Source organism: Bacillus rossius, chromosome 15, assembly GCF_032445375.1.
Source record: "Bacillus rossius redtenbacheri isolate Brsri chromosome 15, Brsri_v3, whole genome shotgun sequence".
In the NCBI taxonomy this organism is placed as follows: domain Eukaryota; kingdom Metazoa; phylum Arthropoda; class Insecta; order Phasmatodea; family Bacillidae; genus Bacillus; species Bacillus rossius.
Window position 1 is genome coordinate 48,485,554 of NC_086342.1, and position 20,878 is coordinate 48,506,431.

Consider the following 20,878-nt stretch of genomic DNA (forward strand, 5'->3'; position numbering starts at 1 on the left):
ATATATATTTTTTTTCCCCTTTATCCGAAAACATTTTATCTTCACCACCTCTAGTATAAAGGTAGGACAGACACAGACAGATAGGTGTAATCTACAAAAATTGGGCTCCATATCACTAAGTTTGTAAACAAAAATTAAAAGAGAGGAAAAAAAAAAAAAATACTTGTTATTCTTAAGTGTTTATACCTACGTATTTTGGTGTCAACCAATTTACAATGGCTTTCAAATATACAAATTGTTTAATAAATATAAGTTGTTACTATCTTCATTAAATCAATCTCTTTCAAAAGAACTCATTTGTTTACTGCAGTGCATTTTACTGTTAAATACCTTGCTAAATAAAAAACATCTATAAAAAAAAAACACCTGCAGAGTAAGCAGTTTCATTTTAGATTTTTTTTTTTGTTCACAGCAGTGGACACAAACAGCAGTTACAAAACTTACTGCTGGACACGAAACTGCATGTACAAATGAGAGTAGGAAAAATTTTAAGAAAATTTAATTTTTTTAGTCTTCCAAAACACAATGCACAAGCATGACAAGATAGCACGGAAAGAGCCGGGAGGAGACTACAGGATGCCGAGGCGCTGCTCAACGGTGAGGTGCGGCTGGCACAGGGCCTCGGAGAACTCGGGCGTGCCCAGCACGTCCTCGAAGCCCAGCTCCAGGTCGCGCCCGGTCAGCACGTCGCGCGCCAGCCCCGCGCTGGGCAGGCAGGGCAGCCGGCCCACCCGGTCCACCGCGCGCAGCTCCGCGCGCAGCCTCAGCACGGCGTGCAGGCCCTGCGTGTTGCGCAGCAGCGCCGCGCTCAGCCGCTCACGGTTACCCGCAAACTGCAGGCAACACATCACTCCGCGCTCTCCCCCGGTTCCACTCTCCGCGCGCGCACGCACTCACTGCTCCATCACCGGGCCAGTTTCACTTCTCACACCGGACACTTCAGCACCACTCTTCGCAATTTGCAGAAAACTATACTTATTCTTAAAAAATAGGCAATTTCATTTCTTACACTGGGCATTTCAGCGGCACTGTTCACAATTTTCAAAAACTCTACTTATTCTTAAAAAAATAGCCAATTTCATTTCTTAGACCGGACACTTCAGCGGCACTGTTCGCAATTTTAAAAAAACTATACTTATTCTTAAAAAAAAATTTGGTTGTCGATTCACGGACGATAGTTTTAACATGACAACGTCGTAACAAAACATTGATGACATGATTGCACACTTTTATGAATAAAATTGAATCATTTCTATTGAATTATCACTATTTTGTATGGATACACAAAGAAGGAATGAAATGAAATCTACAATTTAATTGATAAATTTTACTTTTATTTGCACTCATTAATTCAAATATGTTTACTACTTTAACGAAGAGATTATTTTAACTATGACTTTTGTACATGTCTGCTATTTAACTTCTCCCAATCTGTGTTATTCTGTTTAGGATAGGACGATGATAGGAAAAGTAGGAAACGAATGGGAGTGTTTCAAGTTTAATGTGCCTCGAAAAAGTCAAATCGATGGTTGTTCCAATCAAGTGGAAGAGAGATAGATGCGGCACAAGCGTACAATGTACGTAACGGGACAATGTGCGCAACGGGACACTTTTTGTGCGTGCAGCCGGGGTTCATCAATTTATTATTAGACGTTGTCACGTCAAAAAGTGGCTTTGTCTGTAAAGTCTGTCTACGGACGATAATTTTACGTGACAACGCCATAAGAAAACATTGGCGAAAAATAGCATACTTTTTAATTTGCAAATATTACTTACAGTTTTATTACAAATTTAATTTAAATAATTTGTTTTGAACATAATCACGGACAATTAGTTATAGAAATAAACTGAAATCAAATCAATGTCAGTAGTTTGTTAATTTTGAAATTATTGAAATCGGACGAATAAATAAATTTTTTTAAAAAAAAAATTGCTGCTTTTTAAAAAGCCCGCCACAACCCGTTTGACGTCGTAGAAGATTTTCTCGCACAGTGGTTGGCCGGTTCTTGCACGCTCGGCTCGGGCGGGACGTGACAATGAGTCATGCTTTTTCGTGCGTGCGGCCAACGTTCATCGATTTAAAAGAAGTTATCACGTCAAAAATAGCATATAATTGAAAACTATGACACTTAAAATGTTTCACGATACTTGTTTTGCGAAACCAGTGTCATTTAGACATGCACGAAGCTCTTTTACAATATAACAATTTGCAATAAGCATGTCCAGGTCACAACTACTTGGAACATAAAAAATAATACAGCAAGTATTTGTGCGTTTGGAAAATGTGCAGCGTCGTAATGTGAAAAATGATTTACTAATAACAGTGGCAAAGATCAAGAACAGTAAAGTTTATTTTTCCATTCTATTAAGTACACATTTTGGTACATTCACTGAATTTAATAATTACAAGTATCACATTCATACAAATAATTTTTAAGATTTTAGCTGCATTTCTGTGCTTTATGCTATTATTTTGGATTTATACCATAAATTTTGCCCGTACCTATAAAAATACCATTTTATTGACTGACCAATGAAAAAGTGCCCTTTTTTGAGGGATTCATGAAATGCATCAACCTGTTTGCTCACAAACATTATTTAATAAAATAATGTACTATATTTAAAAAAAAAACTACACTAGCAAACATACGTATAGAACTATTTTTTCCTCGCTCAGAAATGACGAAATAATTTAGCTGTCAAAATAAAAATGCTGATAAAGTATCCAGCCTGAAAAGTGAAATCGTTCGTGGAAAGAAATACAAACATATAAATCAACTCATCAACTCATCTGATTGTGTTCTGCTCAGAAAACTCATGTCCAATAGATCAACCAAAGAACTTGTACAGTATCTAGAAGTAACTTTGGGTTCTTCGATGTGAATTCACCCAAATTTAAATTATCGGGTTGCATGACTATTTTATTAATTTTTTATATTTACACCAAATATGTACCAACTATTTAACAGTACAAAACCAATTTTTAAATTTTATATTGGCAGCCATATTGAAATTAGGCTAATTTTTCTACACGAAAACATATGAAAATGTGTGTATTTTAGGGTTTCAAAAAATTAATGCGGTACTTTGTCTATTAAAATTAGAACATTTTGGTTTTGACTGGTTGAAAGAAGGTATTCTAAGGTATCATGTATGGTATATACATGCAAACAAGCATTTAAAGTACTAGGGGAAAATGGGACTTAAAAGTGTGCCAAAAAATGAGCAAAATGACCAAATTCAAGGTCATACTGATGGTGAAGGGCTATGAACCACTGTTCAATAGTTGGTACATCTATGGTATAAATATAAAAATTAAATAAAATAGTCGTGCAATCCCACTTAGGTGATTTCACATGGAATGACCCTTTACCTTAAATGTTGGGCAAAAAATCTAAAGCCTTAAAGATTAAAAAATAGTGTGAAAAGATGCCTAAAAATAAAACTAATTAAATTCAACTCACGTTTCTTTTATACAAATATACAGGATGTATCAAAATTCATGTTACAACGCTTGAGGGTAGAAAGCTCTTATTACTTGCAACCATTTCTGCCAATAAACATGTTGCCGGAAACGCATAGTTAAGCCCCTGTAGCCCCAGAAAGAGTCAGCGTAGGCAACCCGTTGTAGAGTATTATTGTGGATGTGCGGGTGTTCAAGTAGAGAAATAACCTTTTTAATCGTGTCACAGATTTAATTTCACTCTGAAATCAATCACAGCTTCGGCTTTGTTTCACAACATTGAAATTGTTGCATACGTTTTAACAACGTGACAGCCTAAAGCAACGGCTCAAAAACACGCCCACCTTGAGCGACACAGAGGTGGCAACGGCGAATCATGTTTTCACGGATACGCTGGAGCATGTGTGGAGTCGACCTTATGGTTTCGAACGCGTCAATGATTCGCTGTGTAAGCTCTTCTACCGTTTTTACTGGCATAGCATAGATAAGCCCTTTTACGTAACAGCACAGAAAGAAATCTAACGGGGTTAGGTCCGGTGACCTTGGCGGCCATGCGACAGGGCCCGCTCGTCCAATCCATCGGTTTGGAAATGTTTGGTTTAATTACTCTCGCACTTGCAGGGAAAAATGAGGTGGTGCCCGTCATGTTGGTACCACATCACACGTCGGACATGCAATGGAACCTCTTCAAGAAGACCTGGTAGTTCGTTCTGAAGGAAGTGGAGGTATCCGGCGCCGGTAAGTCGTGGCGGAAGAAAAAAAGGCCCGATGAGTACGCCGTCAACAATACCGGCCCACACATTAACTGACTGAAAAACGTTCCTGGCGAGCTATAACACGTTGCATGCGAATTGACATCATTCCAAACATGACTGTTGTGCGAATGGAGAATAGCGTCTTGAGTGAACTTGGCTTCATCGCTGAATAAAACCGCTAATTCCTCAATACTCTTCGAATGTACCAACGAGAAAAGGTCATGCGAAGAGGATAGTCCGCCGGACCCATGTGTTGCACTGTTTGAAGGTGGTACGGGTACAAGAGTTGCTCATGAAGAACTCGCCAAACAGCAATTTTGTCAGCGTCCATATCGGAACCTTCTGCCCTTGTGCTTGTATCCGGACTCTCCTCAAATCTCTGAAGTACATCTTCTTCAAAACTGGGAGTATGAACCCTGCATGGAGCACCAGCATTTGGTCTTTTGATGGCACATGTACCAGTATCACGCATTCGCTGAGTAAGTCTTGCAAACATGGTGTGAGCTGGAATCCTACGACCTGGATATCGTTCTTCGTACAGACGATGGGCGGCTGGTCCATTTTGTCTAGCTTCCCCGTAAACAAGCAGCATGTCTGTGTACTCACTAAACGTGTACTCCATCGAGCTCCACTAAAACGTCGCCCTTTTCAGAACCACAGCGAAAGAAATGACACCACGAGTTTGCTTGTACGACAGAACAGTCAACGACAGACCACCAGTGATATCAAAACACACTGCGACACTGCGATGTCACGCTGTGCAGTGCTATGGCACGGCACGAACGGAAGAAAAGAGGTGAGGGCACCACCAACGGAAGTAAAAAGGGGCGGGGGTCAGCATTCGACATCGTACAGTCCTCTTGAGCGCTGCCCGGCGTCGTAAACACGTAATTCACCAAAGCATCGTCTGTCTCGCACAAAGCCCAACGGGTTGCCTTCGCTGACTCTTTCTGGGGCTACAGGGGCTTAACTACACGTTTCCGGCAACATGTTTATTGGCAAAAATGGTTGCAAATAATAAGAGCATTCTACCCTCAAGCGTTGTAACATGAATTTTGATACATCCTGTAGATAACACAAACAAATTAATGTATGGATGTACATCACTGAATGTACCAAATATGGTAGAGAATAATATTGAACAGCTTCAAGACAAAGGAATTTTTTGTGCAAAACCTGGCATTGTCATTACAGCACTCTAAAAGATAGAGGAAAATGTGTCCCATATTGACACTTTGTTTGTTTAAAATTTATGGATACCACAATTAAGACTGAAAAACCACTGTTAATTTTTCTTGACAAAAATCTAATTTATTGCTACACAAAATTTTAATTTATTGTAAAAATAAATTGTCAGTGGTTTTTAATTCCTAACAGAAGTGAAAAATGTCTGACATAAATTGACTTGTTTTTTACACAATATTATAATAGTGACTTGCTTTGCCACTAATTACGTTCACGCTCTCCTCTGCGTTGATAGCAAGCTGTCGGGTATTTGTCTCGAGAGTATTTGGTTGAAATTTCCAAACGTGAAATCCTCCCTCTAAGGACACCACCTGGGACCCTAAGGCCATCAAAGAAGCTTGCACGCGCACCCTTAAGAACCTACCAAGGAGCCTTCAAGCCAAGGAAAAGCAGCTCAAGGGATGTACTTAAAAGACTTTTGAGGCACTGCAGCAATATCTCGAATAAATATATTTTTCTGAAAATTTTCCAGATACTTTTTATAAAAAACTTGTACAATCTTACAAGACAGAAAGAGTGTGCAAAAAGCTAATTTCTGAACAAATCTTTCTTATTTGGATTGTACAACAATATGCTATATTTTGACTCAAGAATGCACAAAACACACTGTAAAAATAAATTTGTAATATTTAACACATTCCAACTTAATCTTGCTATGTAAGTAAAATTACTGAAACAAATTAAAAATTCACAGAGTAGGGCCTACTTATGAATACTGCCACACACATCTCTAAGATAAAAGAAAATACATACCAATTTTTCTGACAGTTCCAAAGGATGAGCTACTGATAACTGCTGCTGTCTTGCCAACATGCTGGAAAACAAAAAACAAATTGCATTAACTGTAAGGGTGTAAACACTATGTTCACAGTTAAAAAACTTAATGCTTAATATTTCAGTGGCCTGTAAGGGTACACAAAACCCTGACAGCTGTGATCTAAGAAGTGAAAAAAATATGATAAATTTGTTGGATGGGCGATGATACGATACTACTTTAAAAACAGAGATACTACAAGGAAGAATTATTAATGTGGGCAAAAAGCTGCCATTCCTTCCGATACCCAACTTAACCTCACTGGAGTTACTGTCAGTGCTTCTGGTACAATCAACGTACATGACTGCATGAAGCTTTACTAGAAAGCATGCATTAGTATGTATTTATTTATGACACAAGACAATTTACTAACTACGGTGAAAACGCTTTAATCTGCCACATTCAGGAACATGGCCGCGCTGAATTAGAGACTTTGCCGGTCTATAGAACTTCAGCACAGTTTTAACAGGAATACAAGAAAATATTAGTATACAGTACAATTACCTAATATTTTTAACAAGCTATACACAGTACACGGCTGTGATTTTGTGCAAATGTAAAATATAACCACATAAAAATAGGAATCTACCAGAAATAATTCCAGCGCTGAGTCACAGAATGTACCGAACAAAAAAAGGCTGATAAAGAAAACTGATAATACATTTTGTTTTATTTATTTACTCACTGCCAATTTCAGCCCTTGAAGGCATATCTGAAATTGTACGTGATAAATATGTGTACTATAAATACTAAAACCCACATAGATATAAATATATTAAATATTAAGTCAGGCCACTACAAAATCTCTGAATGTTTAGGAGCCGAACTCAAAATCTGGAAGCCAGCATTAAAGTCCTCAGCTATTTTAATTACACACTCGTAACGCCTTGCGCAGCAGACAAGTAGACAATAGCACGGCGTCAGTGCAACATCTTGCCACGCTCGTCCGGGGTCTAGTTGCAGCCAAGCGATCTTGGCAACTCCATCTCCGCCATGATGTGGGATACTCACGTCCCATCTACGCAAACTACTTCATCTATCCATGAGCTAATGTTGTGTCGCGTACCACGGATACTATATATTTTTTTATTTATTTATTTTATTTCAATTATTAATTTGAATTTTGTTACATGCGCACCAACAGTCCGGGGACTTTAGTGGTGGGCACGACGTATACAAAATATACACAAATACATAGAGAAACAAGAAACAAAGGAAAAGACATCCATACAAACAGACAGCACAAGGACAAATACAAATATAATACTTAAAATAATACCTAATTAGTACAAAGTAGTAAGATAGTAAGCAGCAAGACATGAAATTTAATAGAGTACAATAATGTAAACTTGAAAGTGAAAAAATACTATAGTTAGTATGAGGATATAAATTTCATTACTTTAAAACATAGCTCTGTTCACAATTAATTTTACTTGGTGTTGTGTCTATTATATTTTGTAACGAGTCTATAAATAAGATAATTCTTGTTATAAATAGTACATAAACTAGAAAAGAGGCGAGAATTGAATTGGGGGATTCTCAATCCGGTGTTCTCAAGAATATAGCTGCATTTAATTTTATAGTTATAAATATTATGTACAAAAAGATAGTCCAAATAGGCTCTACGGTCTGCTAGAGGAATAACATTGGGATGCGCACCAATGCACACCAATTAAAATAAATATAGTTTAAAAAACTAAAGAAACATGCTTTTAAAGATTATCAAACTAAAAAGTTAAAAATAATTTTAAAATTTAATTTATGACAATAGTATATAAGCAATACTAGTATAAATGAGAAAAAAGCATGGGGCGCTTAATATACAAAAAATATGGCACAAAGCGCCTCAAGCTTTTTTCTCATTTATACTAGTATTGCTTATATACTATTGTCATAAATTAAATTTTAAAATTATTTTTAACTTTTTAGTTTGATAATCTTTAAAAGCATGTTTCTTTAGTTTTTTAAACTATATTTATTTTTAACTTTTTAGTTTGATATTCTTTAAAAGCATGTTTTTTTAGTTTTTTAAACTATATTTATGTATAATTATCATAGGGAAATAAGTTACCGACACTACCTATTACCATCTGAGATAACTATTTGGAGTTGCAACGTCACAAAGAAATGGTAAAGTCTCTCCGAATCATTTACAGTTAGATGTATGGATATAATCTTAGAATTTACCGAAAAAAAAAAATTTTTTTTTTTCCGGCGTGGTTGGGAGTAGAACCCACGATCGCTGAATCCGAAAGCTGACGTCACAGAAGTCGCGCGCCTTAGACCGCTCGGCTAACGAACGTAATAAAATTGGTGGGACATTTTACAGTGATGAGCCACTCACTCTTAGTCGAAAGAGTTACAGACGGACAGACAAACAAACATACAGGTGAAGCTAATATAAAGCATGTAAAAACCAGCCGGGTTTCTTGGACCCAGTCATTTTCATACAAGATTATGCAAAAACAAAATTTGCAGATGTTTTGAAAATCACTTAATAATTATATCCCTGTGTCTGACAGAAGTAGTTACCAGCGAGGAAAAGTTAAGTTAAAAAACGTTAATGTACACTTCAACTTGCAAAAAAAGACACAACTCTTGGCTTGTCAATAACAAACCCAACTGGTTTTGAAGTTCTGTTTCCAGAAGTCCTACAACTCCTAAGAGTGATCCTGAAGAAGCAGCTTACCCATGCGTCATCATGTCGGGCACTCCATAGTGGCCTTGTGCGAGGTCTTCGCTGGTGTAATCCCCGGGGTTAGGTTTGACAGCTGGCAGGCCAAAACTCTGCGAATAGACCATGAAACTAAACAAATCTGCTTGGAAATCAAACATAGTTACAGAAAGACGGTAATGTCTGTGAACCTACATCAAAAAATCTATGTGAAGTGGATGAAGGAGTCAGTGCCTACTGGCAATTCTATTCTCTACTTTCTACACTCTCTCATGACCTTCAAGGTAATGTCCTTCTGGCCTTTCTAGTTATACAAGACGTCTACAAATACAGAGTGAACATAATTCGGAACTTTCCAGGACCTTTTATTAAAGTTTTCTTAAATATTTTTATATCACAGGACCATTTTCATAAATAATATGTAAAACTAAACATAATGCAAAAAAAGGTCAACTATTCGCAGGAACATGCCAATTTTTGTGAAAAAAATCAAAACTTTTTGGAGATAATTTTCATCTGGCTAGAGTGGTCAGTTGCCTACAATATGTACTTAATATGCTATTATTATCCGAAGTGAGGTGTCTGAAGACAAAATGCAAAAGGCAGCTGGGAATTATCAGTGGCTTCCAAAGCCGTTAATGTTTATTTAGGGACTTCCAGGTATCTTTTGTGAGCAGCCCTTCAGTTTCGCTACTTTTTCGTCACTTTCCTGACATGCAGACACCCTCTGACGTACAGCCCTCTACGCCTCCTATGTCCCCTCTCGGTAGTATTCCGCATGACTTTTATCTCTCAACTTCCCCTTCCCCATTCATGCTGTGACTTGCACGTGATCCACACACGGGCAGTACTGCCACCTGTCTCACCTCGCAATCCCACAGCCGGGAACCAAGCAACTGAAACGTAACTGATTACTAGCTGAAATATTGTTCTCATGAAAGCGACAGTTCCTATTTTCTTCTTCTGTTTTCCACACTAAGGCTTGAATGTTACTAAGGACGAGATCAAATGCAGTTTTTCATTCAGATGCAAAAGAATACCTCCAAAGAACCTGCAGAGTAAAACTCAAAGTCACAGGGCGATCATGTGGCCAGGTCATGCACAGCTGTCTGGCATTTCGAGTTACACAAACCAATTCACAGAATGGCTTTTATATCGCAATCTGAATTATTAAATTGGTTACGTGACTGTGGAGACCAGAACTGAAGATGTTTACAATGCTGCAACACATTTTAATGAAATTTTTAACTTACAATGCTGCTGAAACAACTAGTGCTGAAACAAATCCTAAGAGAGGGAAAGGGAAAGAACAAGAATAGTTTGATATTTTGACACCCTCAGGAGAGAAAACAAAGCAAGGGAAGAGATTGAAGTAGCTGGAGAAAAATTCATGAGTTTTGAATCGGTCAGCAACATTAAAGAAGTTGAATATGGCTTTGCAAGGGGCAATTTAAACAAAAGCAAGTAATAGTTCACAAATGTGTTACTAGGATTTCACCAAAAAAAAATATGTTCATACTACAGCTTGTCCAGTCAACAATGGTCCAGTCAACAATGGAACTTGTCATGACAAAATCCATTTGGAAAAGTCTGGAAATTACCTCAGTGATATAAATTTTGAAAACTTCTCAATTATTGTAAAATGTAATTTTTTTTCCAAATTTAACTGAAAATAACTTTTTACTTCTGTTTCATTTGGTGTGTAAATACGTGTTAAATGGATTATAAAGCACTTCGATAAAACATTTATTCAGTTAAAAATTTATTTAGATGTGCTGTAAATTAAAGTCGATTTTCATCACAGTTCTTTAGCCAAGTCTTTGCAAAAGCCTTTTAAATTATGCCTGTCTGAAAGATGTTTGTATACATATCTGAGGGTAAAATTCACAAATTGAAATCATTAATCTCCAATTACCAGTCACCATCAATACCGTTAAACATAATATTTAAAAATACTCAAGAAACATAACATTGTTTGATGAAAAAGTGACGAGATGAGTGATCAAATGTGTTTCCTGAGTTAAGACATTGCTGCACGTTAGACAGCGACGGCTGGTTTACCGCCCCTCCTGACTCGCCGCGGTAGGGGAAGGCTGTCAATGTGCACAGAGAAATCCAGAGAGGTTCCTTTGCTTCTTGACATATAACGAGTGTATCATTTTGTGTGAAAAAAACACATGTGTCTAGTTTCAGTGTAACATCGGCAAGCTTGTTCCAGTGCTTATTTACAAATAGGGCTCAGGATCAGCTAAGATGCTGTTTATTTGATATTTTGTCAGTCAAACATTTAATAGTATGACAAAATGGCAAAAATTAAATTTGTAGGTATATCAGTATTATTTAGAGTAGGTAAGGTAAAATTGTTAAAATATTGAAATTCTCACAAAAGTGTCTTTTTATACCCAGTGGTTTCCGAAAAACTCACTATTTGTGACGGGCTTTGAAATCAAGGAATTAAATTGTGTGCTTTCGTTAACTAAAAACTAAGTGGTAAATATTAATATAAAATTACTAAAATCGTTGTAATTGAAATAAGTAATTGTTCCGTATCACGTAGCCAGGATAACACCTTTATACTCATGGCATGATCCTGGGGGCTTGATCCTGTGGTACATGACGGTTGCTGTTTTAATTCAGTACATCGGAAGATCCTGTACTTGAAACAAATATTGTCATATAATAATGAATTATGATCTAAGTCAAATAATGAGGATTTTTTTTTCAACCTACAATCATAATTATTTATTCTTTCGCAATTTCTTTAATGTGCTGTATCTTCCGACATACTGAACATCTGTACCACAGGATCATGCCAACAGGATCATGCCATCAGGATCCAAGGATAAACTGGGATACATAAATGAAACACCAGCCATATCAAACACAGAATATAAGATGGCTGTAATCAAAGAATTTCTTGGAAAGACTGCAAAATTAAATGTGTCAGCTACTTCAGTGCACAGCACGTATTCCCTACAGAAAATGAAAATGTTAATAATTCTTTACACTTTTTGCCTCCCATTAGATTTATCCGTTATAACGCGACTCAAAATAGTATGTACTTTAAATGCAACGTAACAAAACAAACATTAGGTACATAATACAATTAATTATTCTAATAAACAACAAATATGAAATATAAGCATTAAACATTCCTTACGTACGAATTGCAATACAGACATTATTTAAAAGAATTTCATTATTACAACAGCTACATTTACTAAAAACTCCAAAAAAAAGTAAAAAAAAAAACACACACAGGTACTTAATGAATGTCGGCGATTGCGTGAATACATAGAAAATGTAATGTAAGCTGTATACTGTTTTTTTTTCACAAACCAGTAGCAGACCTGCCAACATTCAAATTTAAAAAATCATGAGGTCCTCGATAAAAATTTCCAGGCCCATAAATACAGGTTAGATATAAAAAACAACAAATCAGAATCTTTAAATTTAAGTGACATACCTGTGCATATGTTACATGGTCTCTGCTTCAAAATTTATTTCAACAAATAATAGGTTGCAGATTTAATTTAGTTGAACATAATTTAGCGCTGTCGTGTAGTGATCATGCAGGGCCGCAACTAAAAAAGATGTAAAATAACATTCTGCTCGTGTAACACTATTATCACTGTTCACAGCAAAATTAATTTTTTTATTGGAAGCAATACACTTCACGTGTTAGTTGTGTTTTTTTGTAGCGACATGTTTCACAATGTCTCCTCTTCCACTATGTGAGATAGAAAAATCAGCACGGCACACACTACAAAACGCAAAATTGCTTCCTTTACGTGACTCGAGTATTGATGGAAACTCGTTACTGTAAGCTTTCGTAAAACTTGTTTTGTAACTTTTATAAACAAAATCTTGGGGCCCCAAAAAATCGTGAGGAAACACTATTTTGGCGTGAGGGCGTGAGATGGACCTTAAAATCGTGAGCCTCACACCAAAATCGTGAGAGTTGGCAGGTCTGCAGTAGGAATTAAGAAACCTTCCTTTCAGAGTTAATTCTGGAACATACATTCCTATTCATGGCGGCAGCATAAAAGCACAAGTATTACCTATAATGTAAGATATAAACATTTAATTTTTTCACAAACTAGTACGAATTACGAAACCATACCTTCGGAGTAAATATAGTGACGTGTGTAATGTGTGGAAACCATGTTTTCCAGTTTTATTCTACCCGTTCTAAAAAGCCGCGCTGTCCGAGTATTACCATCACCAACATTGTTATATTACAAATAGTATACCTAGTTCAATTTAAAGTTGTGCTTTACTACGTTATGCAATACCTAGTTAATATTTTGTGAAAAACCATGCGGCCAGCAATTATAAATATTATGAAAACGACATACCTATGTAAAAGAAACATTAATAAATATATATTTATATATATACAACAATGATATAATATAAAATTACACATTAACTAATCGGTCACCTAAGACTCATACATTCCAACGAACCTACTATACATGCTAACAGTGAAAATTACAAACCCACCATTGTAAGTATAAGCTTTTACTTCCTCCTGCAAAGTTTACTTGGTTTTCTGTTTCAAATCTTTTCACTAAACCAAAATTCAAAAGATTTTTATCTTTCGCTTGCACAAACACAAATCTGGCAAATCATTCGAAAAATATACACGTAAAGCTCATACCAACATAAAAAACTATATTTTCCAACAATAAAAATTATACAATTAATATTCCCCACAATAACGTTATGTGAACTTAAATAGCATCCTTTTTGTGAGCACTAACATAAAGAATGTATATTTTATTATCAAAATTAATGCTTTTTTTAAGATCAATTTTGTTTTACTGTCACTACTAGATTATCTATATTAGTTTTGTGGCAGTTGGTGCTAGTTGAAAACAAAAACAGCTGTTACATGTCAATATTTACAATACGCAGAAGTGCTCTGTTTTTAAATTGTAATCCAAAATTACATGTGATACTTTTCTTGCCGCAGGGAAAGGTATAAATTTATATTTCTTTGTTTGGTACGTTATATTTTAATGATGGCTAAAGCACAGCTAGGTTTTTTGTTTATTCTTTGTTCGCGTTTTGAAAAGCTGATTGAAAGTGGGAGTTAAATTTCCGGGATGACTCACGGCAATTTCGAACGCTAATAGTACACAAAGGAACTTTACAGGGAGTTCTACGCGCAATAGAAGTTATCAAAATTGGTTTTAAATAACTAGTTAAAGCGGCAGCTAAGTCAGCACGTAGGTACCAACGTTTTGTACGTTATTAAATCGCAGGTATTTAGGGTAAAAACTAATCCTTAATATAGTTATTTATGCTACTTTATTTTTTAAAACAACATCGAAGGGATTGTTATGTCAGAGTTATTGTTGGGGCATGCTGTATGTATGATCATAAAAAAAATAACTATAAGTAATTGAGCTTCCAACTTTAGATGAAATTTTCTTTTTGCAAATACCTACTGTTCCTACATTCACAAAAGTATTTAAAATTGGTGGTTTTAATGTGTATTATTTATTTTATTTATAAAACAATTTTATTTCCTCTTCATCATTTCTTGGAGGAAAAAAAAACATGTAACAGGAAGAATAAATAGATTTATATAAAATGAGTGAATTAATATATTAACAATTCTTTTGTGTATTCATGGTCATTCTCATTGTAGGTTAGTTCTGGATGGCAGTTTTTATTGATTGATTGATTGATTGATCCTTACACTACATTAGTCTAGAAGCTCTGTGATAAAATTCCTGCGTTTCTCTAATTTTCTCCTGGAGTGCCCCTCATTTCTTGCCAATACAAACTCCTCATCCAAGCTAATTCATTCCCCCCTCTCTAAGCTCTATTCTTTTTCTCTGCGGTTCTCCCTCCTGCTTTAGTTTTTCTTCTCTTGATCCTGTTACCGAGCTTTCCACTCAACATCTGGTACATAGGCCCTACTTACCAACCTATCTGCCTGCCTTCAATCTTTTTAACTCTCTCAATCCATGCCCCTCATCTGTGACTGAATTATTATATACTCCTTCTTACCATTATTTGATATTCCTCCACATTCTCTTCACCCACTTAGCTGCACCCCCTCCAGTTACCGCTGGAGTGCCACTGTTCATGAATCCCACACCGCAGCATGGGGTGCTACTTCAGCACACTGCTTCCTCCCCTCAGTAGCATTCCAAAATACCTGAAGCCTGCCTGCTCTGCTTCACACTTCCTCCACTTGCCACTCACCCCAGACATCTTCGGAGATATATTCCACGGTATTTGTAACTAAGTGACAGTTACTAAATAAGCTTCTCGTTCGGGGGAATGGGGAGTTGATCCATTCCAGATCTAGTTTCCAGGCCGGACAGTGCTTGTTTTGTGACGGTGTGCTCCTGGCACGGAAGTAGAGCGTGCCCTCGGCCGGTTGCCGGTGTCCAAGAGACCTCTAGCTGCTTGTTCTGGTGCTCAGCGCGTCGGGCCCGCGACACGTCTTCTCTCTGTAGGTTCGCCCGAGTTCGCCAGCTGCTGATTCCTCACCAGGGCTTTCACTGTCTGTCTTGTGAAGTGGTTCAGTTCTCTCGCTGTGGTAGCTTTGTCCGTTTCGAGTGGCTTGTCAGCAAATACACTGGAAACTAACACCGGACAATTCCATGATTTTTTTGTGCAATCCTAGCGTTGTCACGTCAGTCCTGTAGATGACAGACTGTATGCCCCTTACAGTTTAATTCATATAGTACCAATATTATGTCAATAAAAAAAACTTTCTTATCTCTTAAGATAAACTTATTAAATAACTATACAGATTATGGGAGAAATAAACCATAAGTACCTACTTAAACTTTCATAAACAGACGTTAATAGTTTGACAACAGATAATATTGAATTTAATGGTTTATTTATAAAATAATTTTGTAGTCACACTGCTTGCTGCTAGGTTATTTTTCACTCTCTCGCCTGTGTTGTTAATATAGACCTGTCCAGTATTAGTCTCTAGAGTAATTGCTATCAATGACTGCAGAATCTTATTGGCACATTTCAAGTACTTATGGTATTTGGTTAGTAAATATTGCTTGGATGAAATTTAAATTTCATAAAATTAAAATGTGGTTTAGTATCGAAATTTAGCTCAGACTTATTTTTCCATCAAATTTTAAACTTTATTTAAAGAATAAGCTTATTTGTCACTTTTAATTGATAATGAGGGATGTTGTATTTAAATTGTTAGGTGTACTTTTCTGATTGTCAGCCAAGCCTACAGATCTTCAGATAATTTGCAGGGGTTTTATCTTATAGAGGTATTTGAGAAGCCCTCAATAGAAATGAATTTTATGTTTATTATTTTACTTCTTACCTCTATGACTTTGTCTTAGTCCTGTTATGAATTATATTTACCAGTATTGTATCTCTATGGTCAGGTCAATTTGGTTTTACTCTTTAAGTATTTTCATGTTTTATCTAAGTAATAATTTTATGAAATGTCTTTGCAAACATTTGTTAAACGGCGACGAATAGGAAATGAGCTTACACCTTTTAATATTGTTTTTGGGTCATTACTGAGGAAAGAGTATATGTGATTGGACGCTCGACTGCGCATATATTTTATTTAAAGAATTTAGTATTTCCAGTGTGATTTCGGAGAGTGTTCAATAGAGAAAGCTTTGACTGTTTGAAACAAATTGGAACTTGAGTTTCTGTTCTACTATCATGGGAGAAGGATTAGAGAGAAAGAGCTCCGTGATTTAGTCATAAATGAATGTAAGAATAGCACGTAAAACATTGGTACGACGACTGAATAGCTAGAATCTACGTGAAATTGATGATTTTATAATAAATACCGGAACTACACAATGAAGAAGAGGTAGTTACCGATGTTCGAAGCTCTACTAAAGAATCGACGACGACGATAAGTTTTGACTAACAGCATAAATAGAACTGGATCAACGACGAATTAAGAAGAAAAGAAGAAAAGGAATATCAATCTTCGAGATGGAAGGAGTTCAACAGCGGTAGACGGCATCGTAGACGGTGTACCGGAGGACATCATCCTTCTAGACGACTCCAGGTGACCGACGCCAGTCCTGCTGGAGTACCAGCAGCACGAGAGGAGGTGCATCGAGACGGAGACCCAACCAGCGACATCGGAGGAGAGTGAGATCTAACCAGCAACATCGGAGGAGAGACAGGGGTTCGGAGAGGTTTTCCACAGCCTCTTGGTATTGTAACGACGCGACGAGGTTTGTTTGCCCCATCCCCGAATTAACAAGAACAGCGAGAAGTTACCTGTCCTATTTTAATGGCAAGATATCTTAAACTATGATGTTTACGATCAAGACCTAATTTGAAACTCGCAAAAACAACTTAATACTACTTAACTACGTAAAGACTTGTAGCTTGTACATACTGGACCTGGTTAACTGACATTGATCAGTAATATGTACGATATCAAAGTTAAAATCTGTTAAAGTCATTAATTGTCTTGAATGTTTAAAGAATAGCCCCAGGTCCAGAAGTCTTGAGACAGTTTGATCTACCGAAAGAGACTGAGCTAGTAAAAACAAAGAAAAGACTAATTTGCCAGTTAAAATGTGTTTCAATAATATTTAAAATATTGACTGATAACCAAACTATTATTCAGTGATACAATTACGTAAAACGTAATTAGTTCTGAAAGACATTTAAGTATAACGGATATTGAAATTTTGTTTAATGAAAAACCTATTTAAACATGAATAATTGTCTCAAAGGTATTTGTATGTTGCTTGCTAATCATTGACTCTGTCACTTTTCATGTTACAGTTGGATATGTTGCAAAAGAGTATTGTCACCCATACAACCATGATTTTGACCCTAGTAAAAAGTTAAAGTTTCATTATATTTTATTTTTCCGATTGATAACCATACTTACATATCATGTGTATGTTAAACCAGATAGACAGAAATATTTAGCTTGGATTGTCTTGAAAGAATAATTAGTTTTTATTACACTGAGATCAGCAGTCATAGAGAAGTTAATGCTTTTAAACCCACTACTTATATTTGTTGATTTTAAGGTCAGAATACTTACACACAAAGAGAAGTAGACATACTGCTAAGGAATTATACGACATTTTATTGTTTGTTATTCACACTGAGTCAAACTACACCAGTACATACAACTTGAGAATAATTTATTTTCACTATCAACATAACAAGACATATTTTAGTTAATATTCTGTAGAGGTTAGTAGTTGTGCTACATACACAATCACAGCACTAGTACTTCATAGAGTTTTCACGGCGCCCAACTAGACCACATTTTACATTATAGATATTGGCATTTTAGGAAATATACTCCATAGAGTAATTCTGAAAATACTTATAGAATTTTTGATCACCCAACGGTGGCACACCCTTTTGAAATTTTGGTCGCTCATCCTTGGAGCTGTCTGAAAAATAACAGAAGAAAAGGGAAAATTTTGAAAACACTTCAATCTTGTTTGAGTTTTTATGGGGCCTTGTGGCTGATTGCAAAAAGCACATAACGCCCATGTGTTTATATAAGATATTATAGGTACCACAGAATAACACTTCATCAATAATTGTTTAGCTGACTGTATGCAGCAAGTAAGTTTGTTGGATGTATTGTTGTCATCAATTATATCATCAGAAAATTGATGCTTATTTGTAAGGACTGACTATCTAGTGTACAATATTGGGCATCTAGTGCAATTACCTAAAACACCTCCATCTTTGCAATGTATATACAAAATATTTTCCTCCCTGTTCTTTTGCAGTCAAAGCTATCTGTATGCACAACAGTTTTATATGATAACAGAAACATTAATGGGATTATGTTTGGATTATTGTTGCAAGTGTTTATAATTTATTCTCATTACAGCCCATAATCTGCAGTGTATAATGGACAAAAACACTTGGAATGTGTCAGAGGAAGGTGCTAACCCTAGAAAACGTGCGGACGGCAAGGAATCATCTCCACCACAAAACAGTTCCGACGTTGATCAAACCAAAAGGTACTATAATGCTTATTATGTTGAAACACCACCTTCAAAATAAGTTATTTCCTACCTATTCCACCCTCGAGACTAGTTAGTCCCTATCTCGTCCACCCTCGAGACTACTTATTTCCTACATCCACCCTCGAGACTAGTTAGTCATTACCTTGTCCACCCTCGAAACTAGTTAGTCCCTACCTCATCCACCCTTAAGACTAGTTAGTCCCTACCTCGTCCACCCTTGAGACTAGTTAGTCCCTACCTCGTTCACCCTTGAGACTAGTTAGTCCCTACCTCATCCACCCTTGAGACTAGTTAGTCCCTACCTCGTCCACCCTCGAGACTAATTAGTCCCTACCTCATCCACCCTTGAGACTAGTAAGTCTCTAGTTCGTCCACCCTTGAAACTAGTTAGTCCCTACCTCGTCCACTCTTGATTCTAGTTATTTCCTACCTCGTCCACCCTCGAGACTAGTTATTTCCTACCTCCACCTTCGAGACTAGTAAGTCCCTACCTCGTCCACCCTTGAAACTAGTTAGTCCCTACCTCGTCCACCCTTGAAACTAGTTAGTCCCTACTTCGTCCACCCTTGAGACTAGTTAGTCCCTACCTCGTTCACCCTTCAGACTAGTTAGTCCCTATCTCGTCCACCCTCGAGACTAGTTATTTCCTACCTCATCCACCCTCGAGACTAGTTATTTCCTACCTCATCCACCCTTGAGATTAGTCCCTACCTCGTCCACTCTCGAGTCTAGTTATTTCCTACCTCCACCCTTGAGACTAGTTAGTCCCTACCTCGTCCACCCTTGAAACTAGTTAGTCCCTACTTCGTCCACCCTTGAGACTAGTTAGTCCCTACCTCGTTCACCCTTGAGACTAGTTAGTCCCTACCTCATCCACCCTTGAGACTAGTTAGTCCCTACCTTGTCCACCCTTGAAACTAGTTAGTCCCTACTTCGTCCACCCTTGAGACTAGTTAGTCCCTACCTCGTTCACCCTTGAGACTAGTTAGTCCCTACCTCGTTCACCCTTGAGACTAGTTAGTCCCTACCTCATCCACCCTTGAGACTAGTTAGTCCCTACCTCGTCCACCCTTGAAACTAGTTAGTCCCTACCTCGTCCACCCTTGAAACTAGTTAGTCCCTACTTCGTCAACCCTTGAGACTAGTTAGTACCTACCTCGTTCACCCTTGAGACTAGTTAGTCCCTACCTCATCTACCCTTGAGACTAGTTAGTCCCTACCTCGTCCACCCTTGAGACTAGTTAGTCCCTACCTCGTCCACCCTCGAGACTAGTTAGTCCCTACCTCATCCACCCTTGAGACTAGTTAGTCCCTACCTCGTCCACCCTCGAGACTAGTTAGTCCTTACCTCGTCCACCCTCGAGACTAGATAGTCTCTAGTTCGTCCACCCTTGAAACTAGTTAGTCCCTACCTCGTCCACCAATGAGACTAGTTAGTCCCTACCTCATTCACCCTCGAGACTAGTTAGTCTCTAGTTTGTCCACCCTTGAAACTAGTCCCTACCTCGTCCACCCTTGAGACTAGTTAGTACCTACCTCGTTCACCCTCGAGACTAGTTAGTCTCTAGTTCGTCCACCCTTGAAACTATTTAGTCCCTATCTCGTCCACCCTTGAGACTTAGTTATTTCCTACCTCGTCCACCCTCGAGACTAGTTATTTACTACCGCGTCCACCCTTGAGATTAGTCCCTACCTCGTCCACTCTCGATTCTAGTTATTTCCTACCTCGTCCACCTTCGAGTCTAGTTATTTCCTACCTCGTCCACCCTCGAGACTAGTTATTTCCTACCTTGTCCACCCTTGAGACTAGTTATTTCCTACCTTGTCCACTCTTGAGACTAGTTATTTCCTACCTTGTCCACCCTCGAGACTAGTTAGTCCCTATCTCCCCTACCTCATCCAACCTCGAGACTAATAGTCCCTACCCATTCTACC

General features: G+C 37.3%; 2 protein-coding genes across 7 annotated transcripts in view; one reads left to right on the plus strand and one right to left on the minus strand.

Moving 5' to 3' along the window:
* Positions 1–483: 483 nt before the first annotated feature.
* LOC134539622 (proteasome maturation protein) lies at positions 484–13,602 on the minus strand. The gene is made up of 4 exons (XM_063381798.1): positions 13,458–13,602; positions 8,967–9,064; positions 6,217–6,277; positions 484–833 (listed from the first exon to the last, which is right to left on the minus strand). Exons 1-4 carry the CDS (start codon positions 13,458–13,460, stop codon positions 570–572), a joined length of 426 nt encoding a protein of 141 aa, XP_063237868.1. The 5' UTR covers positions 13,461–13,602; the 3' UTR covers positions 484–569.
* A 241-nt stretch (positions 13,603–13,843) lies between these two features.
* LOC134539623 (T-complex protein 11-like protein 1) overlaps positions 13,844–20,878 on the plus strand; it is a 37,894-nt gene continuing 30,859 nt past the window's right edge. The window contains exons 1-2 of one of the 6 annotated variants that reach the window (XM_063381800.1): positions 13,844–13,935; positions 18,805–18,937. In XM_063381800.1, coding sequence (XP_063237870.1) covers positions 18,825–18,937 — 113 coding nt within the window. In that variant the 5' untranslated portion in view covers positions 13,844–13,935; positions 18,805–18,824. Of the gene's footprint in view, positions 14,222–16,543; positions 17,162–18,804; positions 18,938–20,878 lie in introns of those variants that run through there. The other 5 variants (XM_063381802.1, XM_063381799.1, XM_063381805.1 and 2 more) reach the window with 5 other exon arrangements.